This window comes from Rhizophagus irregularis, chromosome 8, assembly GCF_026210795.1.
Source record: "Rhizophagus irregularis chromosome 8, complete sequence".
Taxonomy (NCBI): domain Eukaryota; kingdom Fungi; phylum Glomeromycota; class Glomeromycetes; order Glomerales; family Glomeraceae; genus Rhizophagus; species Rhizophagus irregularis.
In genome coordinates, this window is record NC_089436.1 from 3,725,193 (window position 1) to 3,744,083 (window position 18,891).

Sequence of the window (18,891 nt, forward strand, 5' to 3'; positions counted from 1 at the left end):
TGATTTCAAATTCTTTATTACTATCTCTAATTCCTCCATCTCAATTTTTTCCATCAATTTCTTATATATGTCAGTATCAATGATTTCTAACGGTTTATATATTTCTCTCCATTCATGATTGAATTCTATTTCGTCTAGATTTATGTTGCGTTTCGCTGTCCATTTGCTGTAGTGCTCTAGAGTTATTTCTTTTATTTTTTCTTGATTTTTTTCTATCGTTATTTTCCCATTTTCTTTTATTACTAGACTTGACATGTCTATTTTTTCTCTTTTCTTTTCTAGAATTCTGTTTATCATTTTTCCTATATCTTCTTCTAAGTATATTTCTCTTTTCTTTATATTAATTTCAATTATTCTGTCGTTTATTTCTTCGTAAAGCTTTATCATGTATTTTCTCCTTTCTTTTCCTCTTTCTTCTAGTTCTTTTCTTTTTCTATATTCTCTTAAATGTTCTATATTTATTAATCTCTCTTTGTTCGTTTCTATTTTGTCGTGTGTTTTTATTAAACTAATTAATTTTTTTGCGTTAAATTTTCCTGTATCAGTCGTTCCCCAATCTTCTATAGTTAGTTGTTCATCGAAACTTTTATATTGTTTTCCATTTTTTGCTGTTTCTCTTCCTTTCCATTTCTTTTTAACTACTTTTCTAAGTAATTTGGTTATTTCGTGTTCTATGTTATTAATTTTTTCTAAATTCTCGTACTCTTTTATCAAATGATCTAATGTTCTTTCTTCCATTTTCTGTTGGTCATCGTTCTCCTTTTCCTTTTCTTTTTTCCTGATTTCTTTTAATTCCTCTATTCGTTTGGTTTTTTGTTCTTCGTATATTGCTACCATTGTTTCCCACATTTCTTCTCTATTTATATCATTTTCTGTTATATCCAGCAGTTTATCGTCGAATCTTTCTGCTATTATTTCCCAATCTTCAGTTTCTAATTTTATTCTTTTAAGTTCTGTTTTTATTTGTTTGAAATATTCTTTTCTGTTTAGATCTATCGATTCTTTTAATTCTAGCTTGATCGTTAGTGCTTTGTGATCTGTCATAAATTCTTCTATATCTAAAACTTCATGACTTAAAATTTGCCCTAGAATGCCTTCGCTTGTGAAAATATAGTCTATTCTGGATGAATGTTCTCTACTCTTCCAAGTATCTAGCATATCTTTCCCTGTCAGACATTCGTGAACATCTGTCAAGCCATGTTTTTTTATCGTTTGAGTTACCGGTTTACTTTTTTTCTTGTTGTTTGCTGATTCGTTGAAATCTCCTAATATTATCAGTTCCTGGTTTAAATTTTTCGCTTCGTTAATCCAAGCTGTTACTTTCTTTTCTATTTGTCTTGTAGTATCTTTGTCGTTGTTTGGATTGTAAATTCCTATTATTTTAATTCCTTTTTGTTTATCTTTGAATAGTATATCTAATTTGATCACGTGACCGTCTATTTTCTCTACTTTGTATCTCCGATCGTTCAGCTTTTTTCTAATTAATATTATTATTCCACTTTTTGTATTGTCATTATTGAAACTACTATTTATGCATTCGTATTTGTCCCATCCTTTGTAAATATATTTTCCTTTTTGTTCTGTTAATTTTGTCTCTGTTACGATTGCTATATCCCATTTTTCTTTTCCCAGAAAGGTTCTCAAATTTCCTTGTTTTTCTACATCATTCATACCTCTTATATTTATACAACCTATTGTTAAATGATTCTGTTTTTCCTCTTTTTTATTTGTTTTAATATGTTTTTTATGGTTTTCGTGATTTTTATATGTTTTGTCGTTTTTTGGGTTTTTCTTTGCGAGTTTTTTTCTTTTCTCTTCTACTCCTTCGTCCGCGCTTACTTCTTCGCCTTCTTCTCTTCCTTCCTTTTTTCTTTTATTTGATGTTATTTTAGAAGCGCTCGTCCATTCGACGTCTTCCATTGTATCTATTTCTTTCGTTCCAGTTTCCGTTATCGTATCTTCTATTTCCTCCGATATAGCCATTGTTACTATTGTTTCTTTTGTCGCTCTGGTTTTGTTCTCTATAATCGTTGTATCTATTTTGTTGGTATCCTTCACTCTGATATCTTCTATTTTCATATCTTCCATTTTCATTGCGATCATCGTTAAATTGTCTTCTTCGGTAATCATTGTTCCAATCTTTTCTGTGTCTGTTGTATCTGCTGTTACCGTTGTTGTTGTTGTTCGGTCCTCTGGGTGGCGTGAAATTTCCTTCGTTGTCATATGTCCCTCTGTTGCTGTAACTATTGTGATTGTTCCAATCTTTTCCTCTGTAGTCTCTGCTGTTTCTCTGTCCTTCGTTGTTGTTGCTGTTGTTGAAATAGCAATCTCTTGCTTTGTGATTGTTCCTTTTACATATAAAACATCTTGTGTTATCTTCATATCCTCCTTTATCGTGCATTTGGCTTTGAAATCTTCCGTTATTTCTTCTATTGTTGTTTCGAAAAAAGTTTTGTCCATTCTCGTCGTCACGAAAAAGCCACGTGAAGGTTTTGTCGTCAATTTTGATTTTTTTCCTTATTGCTTCTTGTCTCTCTGTTGCGTTGTTGAATTGTACTATCATTCTGTATGTTCCTCTATTCCTGTCGGGTGACTTATACCAATATCTTGCACCTGTTTGTCTGAAGATTGGTGTGAATTCTGTGTCGTTGATATGATTGGGTATGTCTATTACGCTCGCGATTATTTTCCCTCGTTGTTTGGTCACGTGATTTTTGTAATTTAAAGGTTCCGTTCTGATCATTTTTCCGTTGATAAAAATTCCCCATGTATTCAATAATTCATCGTCCGTACATTTTATGTTCATTAGCACTTTCATGTTGATTTTTCCATTTAATTCATTTTGATGCGTAATTCGTTCCATTTTCCCAAATTTGTTTTCTAGTTGCGTAATTACATCTTCTATATTCATACTTTTTTCGATTCCTGTTACTGATATTAATATTGTCGTATCAATTTTGTTTAACCATTCGAGGTTTCTGAATTTTCCTATTGCTTCCGATATTCTTGTGTCTTCCAGGAATTTGTTTTTTGCTGTTTCTGTAAAGAAACCAACGTATGTGTATTCGTTCCCATTTTTTATGGTTCTTCCCAGTGTGTTCACGTGAAATTCTAATAATTTGTTATTATTTAAAAATTCTGTTATCATTTTGTCATCTTGTGCTTGTGTTCCTTTCATCTGATGTGTAAAAAGACCCGCGAAATATTTCAGGTCGTTTGCTGTTTTAGGTTTGTGCATCGATTCTTTGCTTTTTATGGAATTTTCTCCCATGTCGTGATCTGCGGTTATCGCCATTGTAATTGATTGGTTCCTTGAATATTGAGAATTTCCGTATTCGGTCCTCTCCTGCATTTGCGAGTTGTTATTGGTGCTGTGAGGTGTGTTGACCTTTGTAGGATGTGAAGATTTGTTGTATATCTGGTATCTTTTCGCAAAGTTTTCATTTTGGTTGAATTCGTCACTACATGTGCTGCTGTTCGTTTCTTTTTCCCAAGGTAATTCATCGCTGGAAGCGCTGCCTGTTGTTTCTAAGTGATTATCGACCATTTCTTTGCATTTTTTCATTTTTTCTTTGTCGTCTTGGTCTACTGTTCCCAATTCCGTTATAATTTGGTGTTTTTTCATTGAGGTGTGTTTAAAGTAGTATTCTTCTTTCAGTTTCCAGTTTTCGTCCATTATTCTAATTTGTTCGTTCATTTCAAAGTGTTTTTGTTCGAGCGTTGCGTTGTGGAGATTTTTGTATTCTTCTATGTATCGGCCAAATTCTTTGTTGCGTTCTGTATTGTTCTCATCTATGCATATCATTATAATTCCTCTCATGAAGCAGCCAAATTTTATATCTTCGACTCCTAGGAAGTTGGCCAGGTCTTGGTCTATTTGTGTTGGTTCCATTCCTGCGTTTTTTAGTATGTCAGTGCGTTCTTCATCGCTTTTCTTTGCGTATCCTTCTAAAGCTATAAATTTTTCTTTTGACGGTGTTATTCCCATTTTTGTTTCTATTTAATTTTAGTTTTCTGGTTTGCTGCGGAATTCTATGTAAATCGGTTTATGCAGGAGAGAGTTTTCCTCTCTTGCATGTTTATTATCATTTTCTGCTGCTTTGAGATACCAATAAAAGGCTTTGGCTTGATCTTTTTCAATACTAGTATAAAAAACACCTAAATTGAATTGTGCTTCTTTATCTCCATTTTCTGCTGCTTTTTGGTTCGAATGAAATAATTCAATTTCATCATTTTCGTTATTAATTACTTCTTCATTGAAAATGTTAATTTCATTCTGCGTTTTATCGAATTTTTGTTCAGACATTTTTAATAGTAAAGCAATTTTTTTTTTTGTGCTAAATTGAGTTTCAATTTTGTTAAGAGTGATAAAACAAAAAATAGCTATCTATCAATGAACAGAAAAACTATCCAAAGACAGACGAAGTAATGAAACTTAAAAACGATGGACGTTATTAAATTACAGTAGATCAATTTTTCCAAAATCGATGTCGCACAAAAAAAGCGTACAAAAAACGTATATTGTTTGATATTTTTTGCTTACAAATTATAAGTACATTTTCTCATTGTCCGTTTTCAAAATGATTGAAATTGATGTCGATCATGCAGGGGTGGTGACAAAAAATACACAGAAGTAATGTATGTAATGTAACACGGAATCATAGAATGACCGTGCCGATCAAAAGCCCGTGATTAAACCCCGGGATATAATTGGATAAATCTGGGATAACAATTATAATTATATAAAAATCAAAAAATTCTTAGTAATAAATAAAAATAAATTATAATTAAATTTATTTGCACCATATAATTTTTTTTTAAATAATACCTCTTTATTAATATTATGATAAACAACGTGACAATACAACACACTTGCACAATGCAGACGTAATATATCTTTTGTTTGATTTTGATAGGATACTTTATTTAAAAGAATTATTTCTAGAAAATAATTGGATTCTATATAAACACTATTATTATTATATAACACCACAAGTTAGAAAAATTTTTTGAGAGCCATATTTTATTCATTATTTCGTTACGCGCGTGACTACAACCAATTCACCTAACCTATCTTTTGTTCTATTACTAATTCTTGATAAAAAATTTAAAATATGATCACCATTACTTAGCCTTTCATTTGCCGTGTAATACTTTGTCCAGTTTCCTATCTAATAACAGCATCATATCTCATATTCCAAATGTACTTTCCATACAAAATTTTAATATTCATGACAAATACTTAATAATGTGCCTGAACCTTTTGTATAATATTCCCAAATACAAATTGATATTAACAATCCTTTAATAATTTTATGAAAGATTCTACCGTTGAATATTGTTGATTTACATAAAAAATAGTTATGAGAATTTACTTCAGATCTTGCTACCTCTAGCGCTTGATTAATGATTTGATTAATAGTTACTTCTGATCTGCAAACCAATATGTCCAAAGATGTAAATAACGAATACATTTACCAGATATATAAATTTCAGGATTGCGTTTATTTAAAAGGTTCCATTGTAGGTAGTATTTTCAAAAAAATTTTTTATATTAAATGTCATCATGCCCATTATATTTTGAACGAAATTTTGTAGGATGCTATCCAATCAATATCTATATCCTGTAATTTCAGTCTGTAATTTTTATTAGTCATGATGCCTTATAATAATTACTTAGATTTAATTCTTTGTAAAATTCACGTGAACATCTTGTAATTAATTTCATTCCAATAAAAACCATACTCCCACGAATTTTCATTGGTCAGACTGATTTTAGCATTAATTCTCATAAAGAGCCATTTTTAGTTTGCCAAACTATTCGCCATTTTATTTCTTTTTATGTTAGAATGCCTGTGATTTAACTGGTCACATCAATATTTGATTCTCGTAAACACAACATATATTAAACTATTATGTATTTCATATTTTCCTTGTACTCCATATTCATAGAATTAATTATTCATAAATGAAAAATTGACAATTTATCCATGTAAACATTATCACTTATAGTCAACAATGCACATATAATTGCAACTAATTCTAATTCTAAAACGTTAAACTGATTATCTATACGTATAAAGCTTTATCCGAAAATCTTTCTTTATCATCAAAAACAACCTTCCCAATTCCCATCTTTTCTAGCTGCTGCTCAAATTTAAATAACCTTCCTTTAATATCTTATAACCTATATCGCCTCTTTTCAAAACTTTATCAATTCAATTAAACATTTTGCATATAATTTTTTTATAAATTTTTGTAATTTTTATAAAGATAAATATTAATTAAACATTAAAAAAAATTATATAATGTTAAAGTAACTGCTATAAATAATAAAGTATATTAATTAAACAATATAAACCAAATTTTATTAATAAAAATTATAATTAATATAAATATAAAATATATAATTTTCAAAGTTATTTGCATATTATTGCATCATGAGTCGTTGATTAACGACGATCTTTTTTGGTAATTATCATTTCTCCATACGTATGGTAAGTCTCTAATTAATGATTTAATTGATCTCTTTAACGAAATACCATCGTTCCTTATTTTGTCTATCCACTTTACGACGCGTTTTTCCTCAAAAGGGAATTCTTTAATTTGTAAAGTCACGTCCAAAAAATTATACAAATCATCATCGGTAACTTTTTTATCAATAATATTATGATTTGACTTTATATGAATTGTGTTGATTATGCCAGATAAAATTGGATCATCATGATCTAATTTGAGAGAATTTATATTTTTTTTGCGATTGTAGAAATAATTTTATTCGAATGATTGAAAAACTAATAATGTCTAAATTAGCATTAAAATAAAATAAAATAAAGATGTAATCAAATATGAATAATACCTTAAAATATTGATGCAAAATCTTTTTAACTCCAGTCTCAGAACTAACGTCCATCCATATTCTCTAATCTTCTCTGTAAGAAGATAAGAAAGAGCGTGATTCATTTTATAATCGATACTTGTTTGATCAAGTAAATCAAAATAAATTTTAACTGATTTTTTTTTCTAACTGAATAAAAAAAATTCGTTAACAAAAATCAAGTTTTTGAAAACAGAATAATTATAAAAATCAGTTTGATTATTGTACTCTAAAAAGTTATCATCAAAATCTCTTGACCAAAATCATACAATAACTCTAGAGACTAAAACCTCACTAATTATAATTTCTGAACATGGGTATCCATTATACTCTAAATAAGATTTATTTAAAAAAAAAAGCGATTAAAAAAAGTGCGATTTATTAGGGAGTACAGTTTATTACGTCATTCCATATATGGCAAAAAATGATCACTTTTTTTTACTTCTTTACAATATTTTTTAAACTCTGCTTAAAAATATTCGTTAGAAAGCCAGAGTCTCTGTCTTTCAAATAAACTTTAAAGAGGCTAATAAAGTTTATAACAAAAAAACTATCATATGAAGTCGATAATAAGTTGCGAATTCTCTAAATAGTCCAACTTTAGATTAACTTCAAACTTGCGAAACCTTTTGAGGCCTATAGTATGATTAGTGAAATGATGTAAATCAAAAAATCATTTGAGCATTATTTATTCAAATAAAAATTTTTACTAATACCATTTTAATTTTTTTTTATCTTTAGTGTATTTTTTTCCTTTTAAATTTAAATACAAAACACAAAACATTTCATATTTTGTGAGGTGGTAATTAGATTATTATAATTTTATAATACTTATATGTTTAGCATTCGTGGAGTTTACTGATTTTAATGTATGAAATCAAAAACAAAGTTATTTTTATTAAGTTTTGTTACTGTTTCAGAAACAATAATAAAATGATTATTATATAGGTAGGATTGTATGATTGTTTTCTATTTGAATATATATTTAAATAAAATTCATATGATGGTTTGTGAGATATTTATTTATTTATTTATTTTATGTGAAGACGGACAGACTATTAACAGGACATAAACGTAACCGTGCTATCCTACTTCTAGCTATCATCCCCCCGAAGATGGACCCGAACTTCTTTAAATCCAACGAACCAGAATGATCCCCTCCCCTACCAGAAAGGAACCAATGAACCGAAAGAAAAAAATGATAAAGGACACTGACTAAATATTAAGAAGTTGTGGCAATCTACACATTATAAATAGCAAAATTCAATTTATTGACGACAATCATAAAATGATCCGTATTTTTCTTTCAACCCATAGGGTCGCCACCTGTAAATACTGTCATAGGTGGAATGATTCACACTATTCTAAATTGTTTGGTGTATAAAAAGTAAACGTGATTTGTACATAATAGTACTACATATAAAACGAAACTAAAAAGATGTAGAAAAATCTACTTGTAAAAAAAAAAAAATTTTGGTTAAAATAACCGTAAAAAAAAACTAAAACTTAATCCGTGAAGGACCTGCAACGGCAGTAGTATCGACTGGTACTTTGGACGGACGATTCCGTTTGTAACGATCTTCATCTATATGAAAAAAATTATTAGCAACTAACGCTGTATTGCGTTTTTTAGGACGATGTTCCAACTCTTTGGTGTCATCTGACGTTATTTCTTTCTTCTTTTCTTTTTCTTTGCGAATCTTGCCATTAGCTTTCTTTGATCTTTCATTAAAATTAACCCCACTATTATAATATAGTTCGAAAGATTCCATTTCCGCATTGAGTTCGGCATATCTGATGACGTCATTACCTTTCAGAGGTGTGGTAGTGAGATGATTCATTCGCTCATGAAAGTGTCTGGTTTTGCCTGTCAGCATTTTACTAGCATGTCTTCTACGTGATAATGTGTGGACACTGGTGCCATAATATCGGGCTTCAGCTTTAATCGCTTGTTCTTTTTCGAGTAATTCTCTCGTTTCTCTCTCACGTTCTTGTTCCGATTGAAGCAAATATTTACGTTCTTGGCTAGTTGTAGCTGAAGAGATCCTGCGATGAAGGTTACACATATATGTGAACCATAAATGAGAACCAGGCCTTATGTAATCACCTGTATCTGTATAAAGAGGATCTTTAGGGATGATGTCCCTGTATTTATAGGGTATAAACATATCTGGGTAGGGATCATATTCTCGAACCCAAGGTTGGGCATTAAAAGGAGATATCTCTGGAATTAAATGGTTATATCCTCTAATAATGGGTCGGCCAGTGCGTGAATCAGCGTGATTTGTTGTCTTGTAGTAATGAGGCGTAGAAAAACCATAGTCCTCTGAAACTAAACCGTGATCATATATCAAATGTTTCACCGGTTTGTTGATATATTGAGATTTTAGAAACAAAAAATGATATCGTTGCGCCGTACGTAACCTATGCCTATTAGGGTCGGGAATGTTTTGCTCTTTTGTTTTAAAAACCCATCTACATGCTCGGAGAAATCGGGTTTCTTGCTTTTTCTTAACTTTGAGACAGTTTGATTGCTTGAGCTGAAAGTCAGTAAGACGTTTTCTATACATATGTTTATTACCATATTCTAAGACAGATTGAACATCTCTAGCGTGTATCGCTTCTTGATATGATATACCTAGTCTGTTTGAAAATACTGATTTTTTGGAGCGATTTTTCCATCGGTCGTAAATCAAATTAGCATGAAGAGCTTTACTATTAACTATGCCATCCGAATTAGATACAGAATCTTTCGGTTTGTGAAATAATTTTTCACTGAAGAATTGTCGTTGATGCGTAACACACGCTCGTCTATGTTTTGACATAACAAAAGGAACAGGTACATTACATATATACGGGGTTGAAGAAAATGAGGGAGTAGAGCAATGTTGACAAGGGGTGTAGATCCCAAAATGAAAACGATATCGTTTATAAGTAAAATAGAAAAAGGTCTTCGTAATGCGATTTCTTTCGATAGTACTATGATCACGTGAATAGACCATCAAGTGTCGAGCCAATAATTTATCTCGTATATAGTTAAAATATTTTTGTTGAATAGCGCGTGGTAACACTCTTTGTGAGGAAAAAAAGTGTGTGAGCATACAACTCATTTGGTATTTGGCGTTCGGAATTGTACTTGTGTTATTATAACTAATCGGTTTAGTGTTCATGTGGTAATCATTTGTGTGTATCTTGAGATGAATATCATTGGTGTTCTGAGGATGATCATCTAACTCAAAAAAGAAACTTCTTGAACGTCGGATTTCATAAATCCTGTTATATCCAGATCGTCGTGGAGAAGTCACGTGAAATTTGGAAAAAGAGATCTTCAAAGGATTATTTTTTCCAGGCGAAGAAGATTTTTCTATAGTACGAGAAGGCCTTAATAAACGTGGGCGTTTTTTCCTTTTTTTCTTTTCAATAGGTAATATCACCGGAAGAGAAGATATCGTATCCTTTAAGGGTTCAGGAGGTGTAACAGGAACTCGTGAGGGTATTGGAGTAAGGAGAGAAAGGTTAGAGAAGTTATTCTTATTCTCATAAACGGGGTAAATATCGCTGAAGTCCGCGGCGTCTGCTCGCGGAAAGCCTTTCATATCATGAATATTGTATGTGAGAACCAAAACCTTGTATACGACCAAGGCGCCCGGGTGGGCCTCTATCCCCTTGACGTTTCAAATAGAAACTAAAAAAAAACTTGCGCTATATTACTGCGGAAAATTAACAAAAATAAAAAAAAGGGGAAAGAGTTTTTTTTGTCCTGATGGTTTGTGAGATATTGTAAATTTTCATGGTTGTTATTCGTTTTTCGTTATCACGTGATCTCATCAAAATGATCGTCATATAATATAAATGATAACGCACTATATTGGAGCGTACCGCAAATAAAAAACAGGTTCTTCTTTATCCTTTTGATTAACTATAATTTGAAGTAAAAAAGAAATTATTTATTATTTCTTCTAATATAAAAAAAAAAAGATGAAGTTAACTAAATAACTCACGACGATCCTTTAATCCTCGTCCAAAATTATTGTAAACGAATACAGACCAAATTAATGAGAACTAAATAAAAAAAAAAATCATTAATATTGTGAAATACTATAACAAAACTTTTTTAATTACTTACAAAACTTATTATGATTCCAATGGAAACTAAAAATAGCGGGTATGTTAATATAAATAGCAAAAAAATCTAAAAGAAAAGTATCGAAAATAAATACTTTTTACATACGAAATACAATGAAAAAGTACCAACTATCCTTAACACTTATCGAATATTTCATAAGTATACAAAAATCTATAATAATAGCAGCCCAAAATACACATAAGCATATCATACCAACTTTTATTTCTCTTTTTGCCTATTAATTGATAATAACTAATTAATAATCGATTTTTAAAATATTTATACAAAAAAAACTTTTAGATAACATACCGAACGATATCCGATTATTTGAATTAGAAAAGTTAAGCCTGTCACTGCTATATGAAACAAATAAAAATGTCTTGGAAGAAATCTGATGCGGTTTATAGATGTATGTTCGACTAAATTTATTTTAAATACTATACATGCTTCTAAAGCTAGCCCCAATATAAAGAATAATCCGAGCTTAAGTAACATTTCATAGCTTAAGTATGTCTTGAACATGGCTAAAAATGAAAATCAATTCACGCGTTAATAAATAAATAAACAAATTTTTAATTTTTAATCTAACGTGCCTTGTGTATTGATGTCTCCACCAATTTTTTTATATATGTTCCAACCAAGTTGCCGATATAATTTCCAACCCAGGAAAGCCATAATAAAGCCAAATATTATTAATGCTATCATTAATGGTATGTCATACGATAAAAATTTTGGGTAAGATTCAAATTTCAATGGAGCTTGACATAACTTGCCGATATTTCCGTACCATTTTCGGACTTCGAGTATCTGAACCTGTTAAAAAATTTTATTTAGATTTTAATAAACAAATGTGTTGCAAGTGGACTTGACATCATTGACTTATATCTTACAATGGCAAAAAGAGCACAAAAGAAAGTAACTGCAGCAGTGGTAACAATCTGAACTGTATTTTGAGTATAGATCTAAAGAAACATCCCGTAACGAAATTCTATTAATGGATTATGTTTGCGCAAAATAAAGGATACAGCTTTGTCATTTTCTTACCGCATTAAAACATAACCACATTTGAAAGATTTGAAATATAATAAAGATAATATTTTCTTCAATTATATTGTTTAGTATAAAAAGATCTGGAACTAAGCAACTCATGCTTGGGTTACTACTTCTGGCGTAAGCAACCAACGATATACTAGTATCATTATTACGGTGGAATACTCGAACTTCTAATGCTGTTATTATTATGGCTTGCAAAATTGACGAAAGAATAAACAATTGTGTTGTTCTTGATCTGTTGATGCGGTGCAGCTGGGATACAAATTGTTTAGAAAACACGTTGTTAAAGAGAATTCAAAAAAATTTTCATTTATAAAAATCGCTTACCAACTTTATACATTTGCGTTTTATTACAATCATAACCATGATAAATATGTATATATATTTTTCCTAGTCTATAAATAATAATAATAATAAATTACAATGAATTTAAAAAATTCGAATTTATCTCTACCTAAAAAAATATTTTTTTTATGTGAGATCTGGTTTACATATAAATTTTTATCGGCTAACCGATCGATCATGGCTGTGTATCAGCTAATTTTTGTTTTAGCCATAAAAGGGTAAATGAGAGATATAAATAAGGTCGGCATTGAAAATTGGAGTAGTGAAAAAAATTTTTTTACTGAAACCACGTGATATGATATTGGATCGCTTGGATACAGATCATCTGCCGAAGGCGCAGTAAATTTTCGGCCAACACAGCCGAAAAAATGTTGATCTTGAATATTATTTTTGACTGTTTTCGGCTAATGAAGCCTTATTTTAACCAATCATGTTATAATTTCAGATAGATTAGTTTAGATAGATTATATAATTTCTAGAAATTTATAGAATGAACTTAATAGTTATAGAGAATATGATAATGTAAATTATTTTATTTTCTAGGTGTTTTAAAAATTATGTAATCAATTTTATTATTGTTCTTAATTAATTAATAAACGTGTTACCTGTTACTATTTTTTTTTAAAAAAAAAATATTTTAATCGATCAGTAAGTATTACTGGAATAAATTATTGGCAATTGTATATAGAAGTCTATTTATTGATAAAGTTTGAAATTGAATAAAGTTGTTATATTTATTATTGTATGTTTAAACTTTAAACTTATGTAAAAAGTCAATCTTTTCGCTGCCACTTTTATTTCAAATTCGCTTTAACAAAATTTTTTTTTAAATAATTAATTTTAACCTTATTAAAGATTTAAATGGTAAAAACACAAAAAGTTTGAGGAACTACTGTGGCAAATATAACACAAGCTGCTAGTAATCATTATGTATAAAATACATGATAATGGGATCATCATGGAGTTAGCCAAAAAATTAAGTGAAGGCACAGCTAACACCTGGCTTACTACACTATTATTTTAAAAAAAGTATTTAGCCGAAAATATTCAGCCGAAAATGATATTCAAGATCAACATGAAATTTTTTCGGCTGTGTTAGCCGAAAATTTATTGCGCCTTCGGCGGCCAACTACACCATTATTTTTTCAAACGGAAAAATGTGAAAAAAATATTAGGCGAAATTTTTTTAACAAGAAAGAGAAAAAAAAAAGATTTAGACGTTACACCCGATATAAGATGTAGGAGAATACAGAATATTCGGCACGGGATCAACCTTCAAAATACAGTGGCGTACCAACCGTCTATCGGTCTATATATAAGCCTCGCATAAGCCTTTTATTATAAACCAGTATGGTACGGAATATTGGATCTCCTATCTTGCCGAATGATGATCGATCATTTCCCGGTTAATTTTTACAAAAATAAATAAAATCGTAATGGACGCTATAAAAACATTTTTAAACCTTCCTTTTTTTTTAACAACAAATTATTTAATAATACATATACTCCTTATTATCAAATGAGTCAAATGGATGAAATTTCCGTAGAAATCGACGACAATATTGATAAAGATAAAATCGATATCGATAAAGTTAATATTTCTAACAATATTGATAAGGATAAATTAATTGATGACGATAAATCACATAACGGTAAAACTATTACTATGATAGAAATATCACCAAATGGAAAATATCTCGTTACTTATAGTGAAGAAGATCATTCAATTGTCGGTTGGAATATTGAAGATGTAGACGAGGGTCAACTTAAATTAGATCATACTGTTGAACCTGTTAAACTAAGAAAAAAAGAAATAGAGGTTGATTTACACAAAATGTGTGTTTCCGATGATAAGAAACTTGCGTGTATTTCTTTTATAACTTATGAATATGGATCTAAAAAACGTGGTAAGTAATAATTAATAGTCAATCTTATAAATTCATGCAGTTTTAAAAATATTAATACTTTGGTATTTATCTAATTACGATAATTTAATTATTATTTTATTAGAAATATTAGAAATATACAATATGAATAATCATCAAAACATTGAATTAGATTGTCACCTTGGTTATGACTATTATTATTTTATCTTCAACTTAAAAGGTGAACTTATTTTATATGGTGATTGTTGTGAGAAAAAAATTATTTATTTTTATTCCACGCAAATTAAAAATAACAAATGGAAGTGTAAAAAAATTTATGAGATACCTAAAGATTTTAAATTGATTAGCATATCAAAATGTAATAAACTTTATTTATTTTCAAATAACTCCATTTATGAATGGGATCTTATTACTGAAAAAGAGATAAAAATATTTATTGATGAGGAGTTTGAATATGATGATAATAGTAAAGATGAGGTAATAAGATATATTAAATTATTTGCCTAAATCTATATGAAAATATTTTAAAAAAATTACTAATTACTTGTCTTTTTTTTACAACCAAAGTCAAAACAAAGAAGATATATTAAAGAAAATATTACAGTTTTCAGCAATGAGAAGTTTATTTGTACAAGAATCAAGGATAAAATTATTATTTATTCGATTGAATTAGAAATTCCTATTGATTCTTTGGATATAAATAATGGTATTGATTTTTTTTCTAAGTTAAAAATTCTACTATACTATTAAACTTCATTAATACTATTTTATTATTAGTTAATCAGATGTGTATACCTATGAAACATCCTGTTTTATGTCCTTTATTATTTCCTTTATTCAGTAATATACCAAGTAGTGGATTTTGGGATTCCGTCATGGAAAATTGTAGAGAAAAATGTTTAGATCGCTTAAAACAATATGACCAATTACCAAAAAAATACTTTAATCTTCCAAATAACATTCGAGCCGCAAGCAAATATGCATTTGGAATTTTAGATGGAGATGTTTGTAAGATCGATTTGGAAAAATTGATATCAAATGTAAATTCTTTACTTAAAAATTCTGATGAATTAAATAATAGTGATTCTAATGATATGATTGGATATTGGTATTTTGACAATAATTTTAAAATCAATAAGAAAACATATGCATATGAAAACTTAAATGTTCATTTATTTAATTCATATATCATGGATGCTATACATGCATTATTTCAGGAAGTTATACCAGATTCTGGGCATAAAGAAAGAATTGAATGGGATTATAATAATGATGATTATAATGATAAAATTGAACTGCAAGTTTTTAGAGATTTAATTTGCACAAAACTTAAAAATAATCAATCATTTATATGCACAGAAGTTGAAAATTTTGAACCATTATTTATTTGCACAAAAGTTAAAAATCTTGAGCCATTATTAATTAAAACTAAGTTAATAAATAGCAATATTATTACTTTAACAGATATGGGACTTTTTATTTACCATTTTAATGGAAATGACAAATCTATTTCTTTAAATTATTATTATTACATGGATTTTGTTAGTATTGACCAATATGGCGATAGATACTATTATTATAAAAAATTACAAAGTTATAAGAAATTATTTTCAAAACTTACATTACCTTTGCCAAATTATAATAGTTTTAAATTTTGTGATGAATGGGTTTCATATGTAAAAAATGAAAAAGATGAGAAAAGTTTTTTTAAATATGATACTGAATTATTAATATTCGCAATTAAAGAACATAATTTAGAATTAGTAGATGTTATCTATGAAAAATGTGATAAGGAAAGTCTTTTGAAATATGGTGTTAAATTATTAACATTTGCAATTGAAAATCATCAGCCAAAATTAATAGATGATATCTACAAAAAGTGTATTAATTATTTTAAAGAAGATTTAGGAAATAATAGGATTTTTTTGAGTATTATTACTTCTAATATGCCATTATTAAACGAATATTATCCAGAATATACTTTAAAATATTCGTTAGAAACAATAATGATTATAGATTCTCTTTTTTATAACAAAGAACACCGAAATAACGATTTGCATCTTTATTCTTTTCAATATCTTCAAATAGTTGATTTAACTCGATCTATTTGGTGGTTAAAATACAATGCATTAATGAGGAAATTAAAGAATAATTATAAGTCAACATTCCAGATATTAAGTTTTATTCAAGAATTAATAATTTTGATCCTTTTTCCAATTTGGTTTGTTACATGTCGTATATTATTAAGATTTCATTTTATTTTTAAAATTGATTCATATGATAACATATTCGATACATATGTGAATGGGTATCTTGATACTTTGTTTCTTTTTCAAAAAAAAACAACACCATCAATAATAACAATCACTTTCATGAATCCTTACATTAAGTTTATCAACTATCCACAAAATTATAATTGGGTTTGGGAATTAATTAATCCTCAATCTAATCCATTTGCTAAAACAATAAGTAGTGATATTTATAAAACATGGAGTGGAGAAGCATTAATAAATTTTAAATGGAATAACTATGGAAAATATTATTACGCAATAATTTGGATTTATAATTTTACTTGGATGCTTTACTGCTGTTGCAACAATTCCTCAGGAATATATCAATGAAGATATTCAAAAACAACTACTGGTTGCTTCAATTATACTTGGGTCTATTCATTTGAGTTTTGAAATTTGACAATTTATCTATAATCCTATTAAATGGATCCATGATGCTTGGAATATATTTGGTATATTTGAATGTTTATTTTTAATTTGAATCTTTTTTAATACACTGGTAACTTCTAACAAGTAATTAACTATATTATTTAATGTTACAGATATAATTGCATATTTGTTTCCAATATTTACTGCAATTTACTGGATTCAAACAAAAGATAGAAATGTTCATTTACTTTCTTTTTCATGCTTATTTTTAGATATAAAATTTTTGTTATTCTTTAGAGCATTTGAATCTTTTGGTGTATATTTTACAATAATCATTAGTGTTGCAAAGAAGATTATTTCTTTTGTAGTGGTTTTATTAATTATTATAATTAGTTTTGCACATGCATTTTATATTCTTTTATCACCAGAAACACCAGAAACTAAAATTTCTTTTGAAACATATACAAATATTAATGATTTAAATAATCCTTGGAATTTAGTCCCTACTTATATTCAAGTATTTGAAAATGGAACTACTAATTCTAATTCATTTATTATTCAAAAACCCGATGGAAATACAAACATGTTTACAAATTTTAAAATGGCTCTTTTTGCAGTGTATTTATTCTTAACAGGTATGCTGAAAAAAAATTATTCTCATTAATATTTTTATAATTAAATATTTTAACAGAATAACATTTATTATAGGTGATTCGAGAGCACTATCCAATTGGACATATAATGATAATTCAACACTTGCAATACTGGTAGTCTTATTTTCACTCTTAATTGTAGTATATCTTATGAATTTGTTTATTAGATTACTTAATATAGCAATTGAAAAAGATAAAGTTTCATATTTAATACAAAAAGCAGAGGTATGATATCATCATCATTTAATATTAAATATTAAATATTATAAAAATTCTAAAATTTTTAAATTTTCTCAGATTATAGCTGAAATTGAGTTATTTTATTTATTACCACATCAAAGACGTTGGTATGCATGGTTTCCTGAAGTGATGTAAGTAAAATTCTTTTTTTAAATATATAATATATATTATATATATGATTGATACTAATAATATTTATTTTTCTAGACATTATTATGCCAGTGTTGATAAAACTCGTGAAAAGATTAAAGAAATGATAAGTAAAGGTGAATGGAAAACTGAATTCCCAGAACTGAAGCAAAATTTATTAAATGAACTCGCTATTCAATCTGTTGATGAGAATTCCTTACAGCAATTATTAAAAGAAATACAGTCTAAATTGTAATTATTGTCCAGAATTTCTAGGCTTTTAATGGTTTCTGTTTCTTATAGATATATTTCCAATATATATTATATATTATTTTAAAATAAATCACTGGAAATCATAGAGTATTATTTTTATTTATATAAGATCATTCATTTTTAATTATACATTCAAAACACTCAGACTTTTCTTGAACTAAGATTTCAGACTTTTCCTGAACTATGATTTCAGATTTTACTTGAGCTAAAATTTCAGTAAATTTGTGACTTGTATAATATGCTTGTGGATGAGATTGCATAATAGAAGTATTTGCTTGTTCTTGTACTAAAGTTTTGTTTGCTTTTACAAATTCAAGCATATCATCTTTTAATTGATTATCAATATTAGATACTAAAAATTTACGTCCTCCATCCCTATTTATTTTATAATATTTATTAATACATCTAATCCATTCAGATATAATATTTTCGAGCATTTTTATGGTTGGTCTATTGGAGGGATTTGAATCCCAACATTTTTTCATTAAATCTATATAACATTTTGGAGTATTTTCTATAATTTCGGGACGTTTTCCTCTACAAATATCCAAGATAAGGAGATGACCATGTGCTTCATGATAAAACGGAGGAGTACCTGATGTAAATTCCCACATTATCATTGAAAGACTATAAATATCACTTGCTGGGG

The 18,891-nt window shown here is 28.3% G+C and overlaps 6 protein-coding genes across 6 annotated transcripts; 1 reads left to right on the forward strand and 5 right to left on the reverse strand.

Moving 5' to 3' along the window:
• Positions 1 to 1,682: 1,682 nt before the first annotated feature.
• On the reverse strand, positions 1,683 to 3,892 carry OCT59_028700 (uncharacterized protein; the record flags this gene model as incomplete). The annotated part of the gene is made up of 3 exons (XM_066147487.1): positions 1,683 to 1,691; positions 1,840 to 2,429; positions 2,614 to 3,892. 3 exons carry the CDS (start codon positions 3,890 to 3,892, stop codon positions 1,683 to 1,685), a joined length of 1,878 nt encoding a protein of 625 aa, XP_065994194.1.
• A 114-nt stretch (positions 3,893 to 4,006) lies between these two features.
• OCT59_028701 (uncharacterized protein) lies at positions 4,007 to 4,306 on the reverse strand (the record flags this gene model as incomplete). Its single annotated transcript, XM_066147488.1, has 1 exon — positions 4,007 to 4,306. One exon carries the CDS (start codon positions 4,304 to 4,306, stop codon positions 4,007 to 4,009), a length of 300 nt encoding a protein of 99 aa, XP_065994195.1.
• Positions 4,307 to 8,376: 4,070 nt separating this feature from the next.
• OCT59_028702 (uncharacterized protein) lies at positions 8,377 to 9,702 on the reverse strand (the record flags this gene model as incomplete). Its single annotated transcript, XM_066147489.1, has 1 exon — positions 8,377 to 9,702. One exon carries the CDS (start codon positions 9,700 to 9,702, stop codon positions 8,377 to 8,379), a length of 1,326 nt encoding a protein of 441 aa, XP_065994196.1.
• A 1,038-nt stretch (positions 9,703 to 10,740) lies between these two features.
• OCT59_028703 (uncharacterized protein) lies at positions 10,741 to 12,422 on the reverse strand (the record flags this gene model as incomplete). The annotated part of the gene is made up of 9 exons (XM_066147490.1): positions 10,741 to 10,796; positions 10,879 to 10,939; positions 11,004 to 11,029; positions 11,109 to 11,238; positions 11,313 to 11,527; positions 11,597 to 11,816; positions 11,894 to 11,965; positions 12,048 to 12,308; positions 12,384 to 12,422. 9 exons carry the CDS (start codon positions 12,420 to 12,422, stop codon positions 10,741 to 10,743), a joined length of 1,080 nt encoding a protein of 359 aa, XP_065994197.1.
• A 1,498-nt stretch (positions 12,423 to 13,920) lies between these two features.
• OCT59_028704 (uncharacterized protein) lies at positions 13,921 to 18,225 on the forward strand (the record flags this gene model as incomplete). The annotated part of the gene is made up of 8 exons (XM_025333591.2): positions 13,921 to 14,308; positions 14,412 to 14,764; positions 14,855 to 14,993; positions 15,065 to 16,508; positions 17,341 to 17,582; positions 17,656 to 17,825; positions 17,898 to 17,971; positions 18,048 to 18,225. 8 exons carry the CDS (start codon positions 13,921 to 13,923, stop codon positions 18,223 to 18,225), a joined length of 2,988 nt encoding a protein of 995 aa, XP_025186266.2.
• Positions 18,226 to 18,352: 127 nt separating this feature from the next.
• OCT59_028705 (uncharacterized protein) lies at positions 18,353 to 18,679 on the reverse strand (the record flags this gene model as incomplete). The annotated part of the gene is made up of 1 exon (XM_025313952.2): positions 18,353 to 18,679. The coding sequence occupies one exon, from the start codon at positions 18,677 to 18,679 to the stop codon at positions 18,353 to 18,355; it is 327 nt and encodes a 108-aa protein (XP_025186267.2).
• Positions 18,680 to 18,891: the final 212 nt, after the last annotated feature.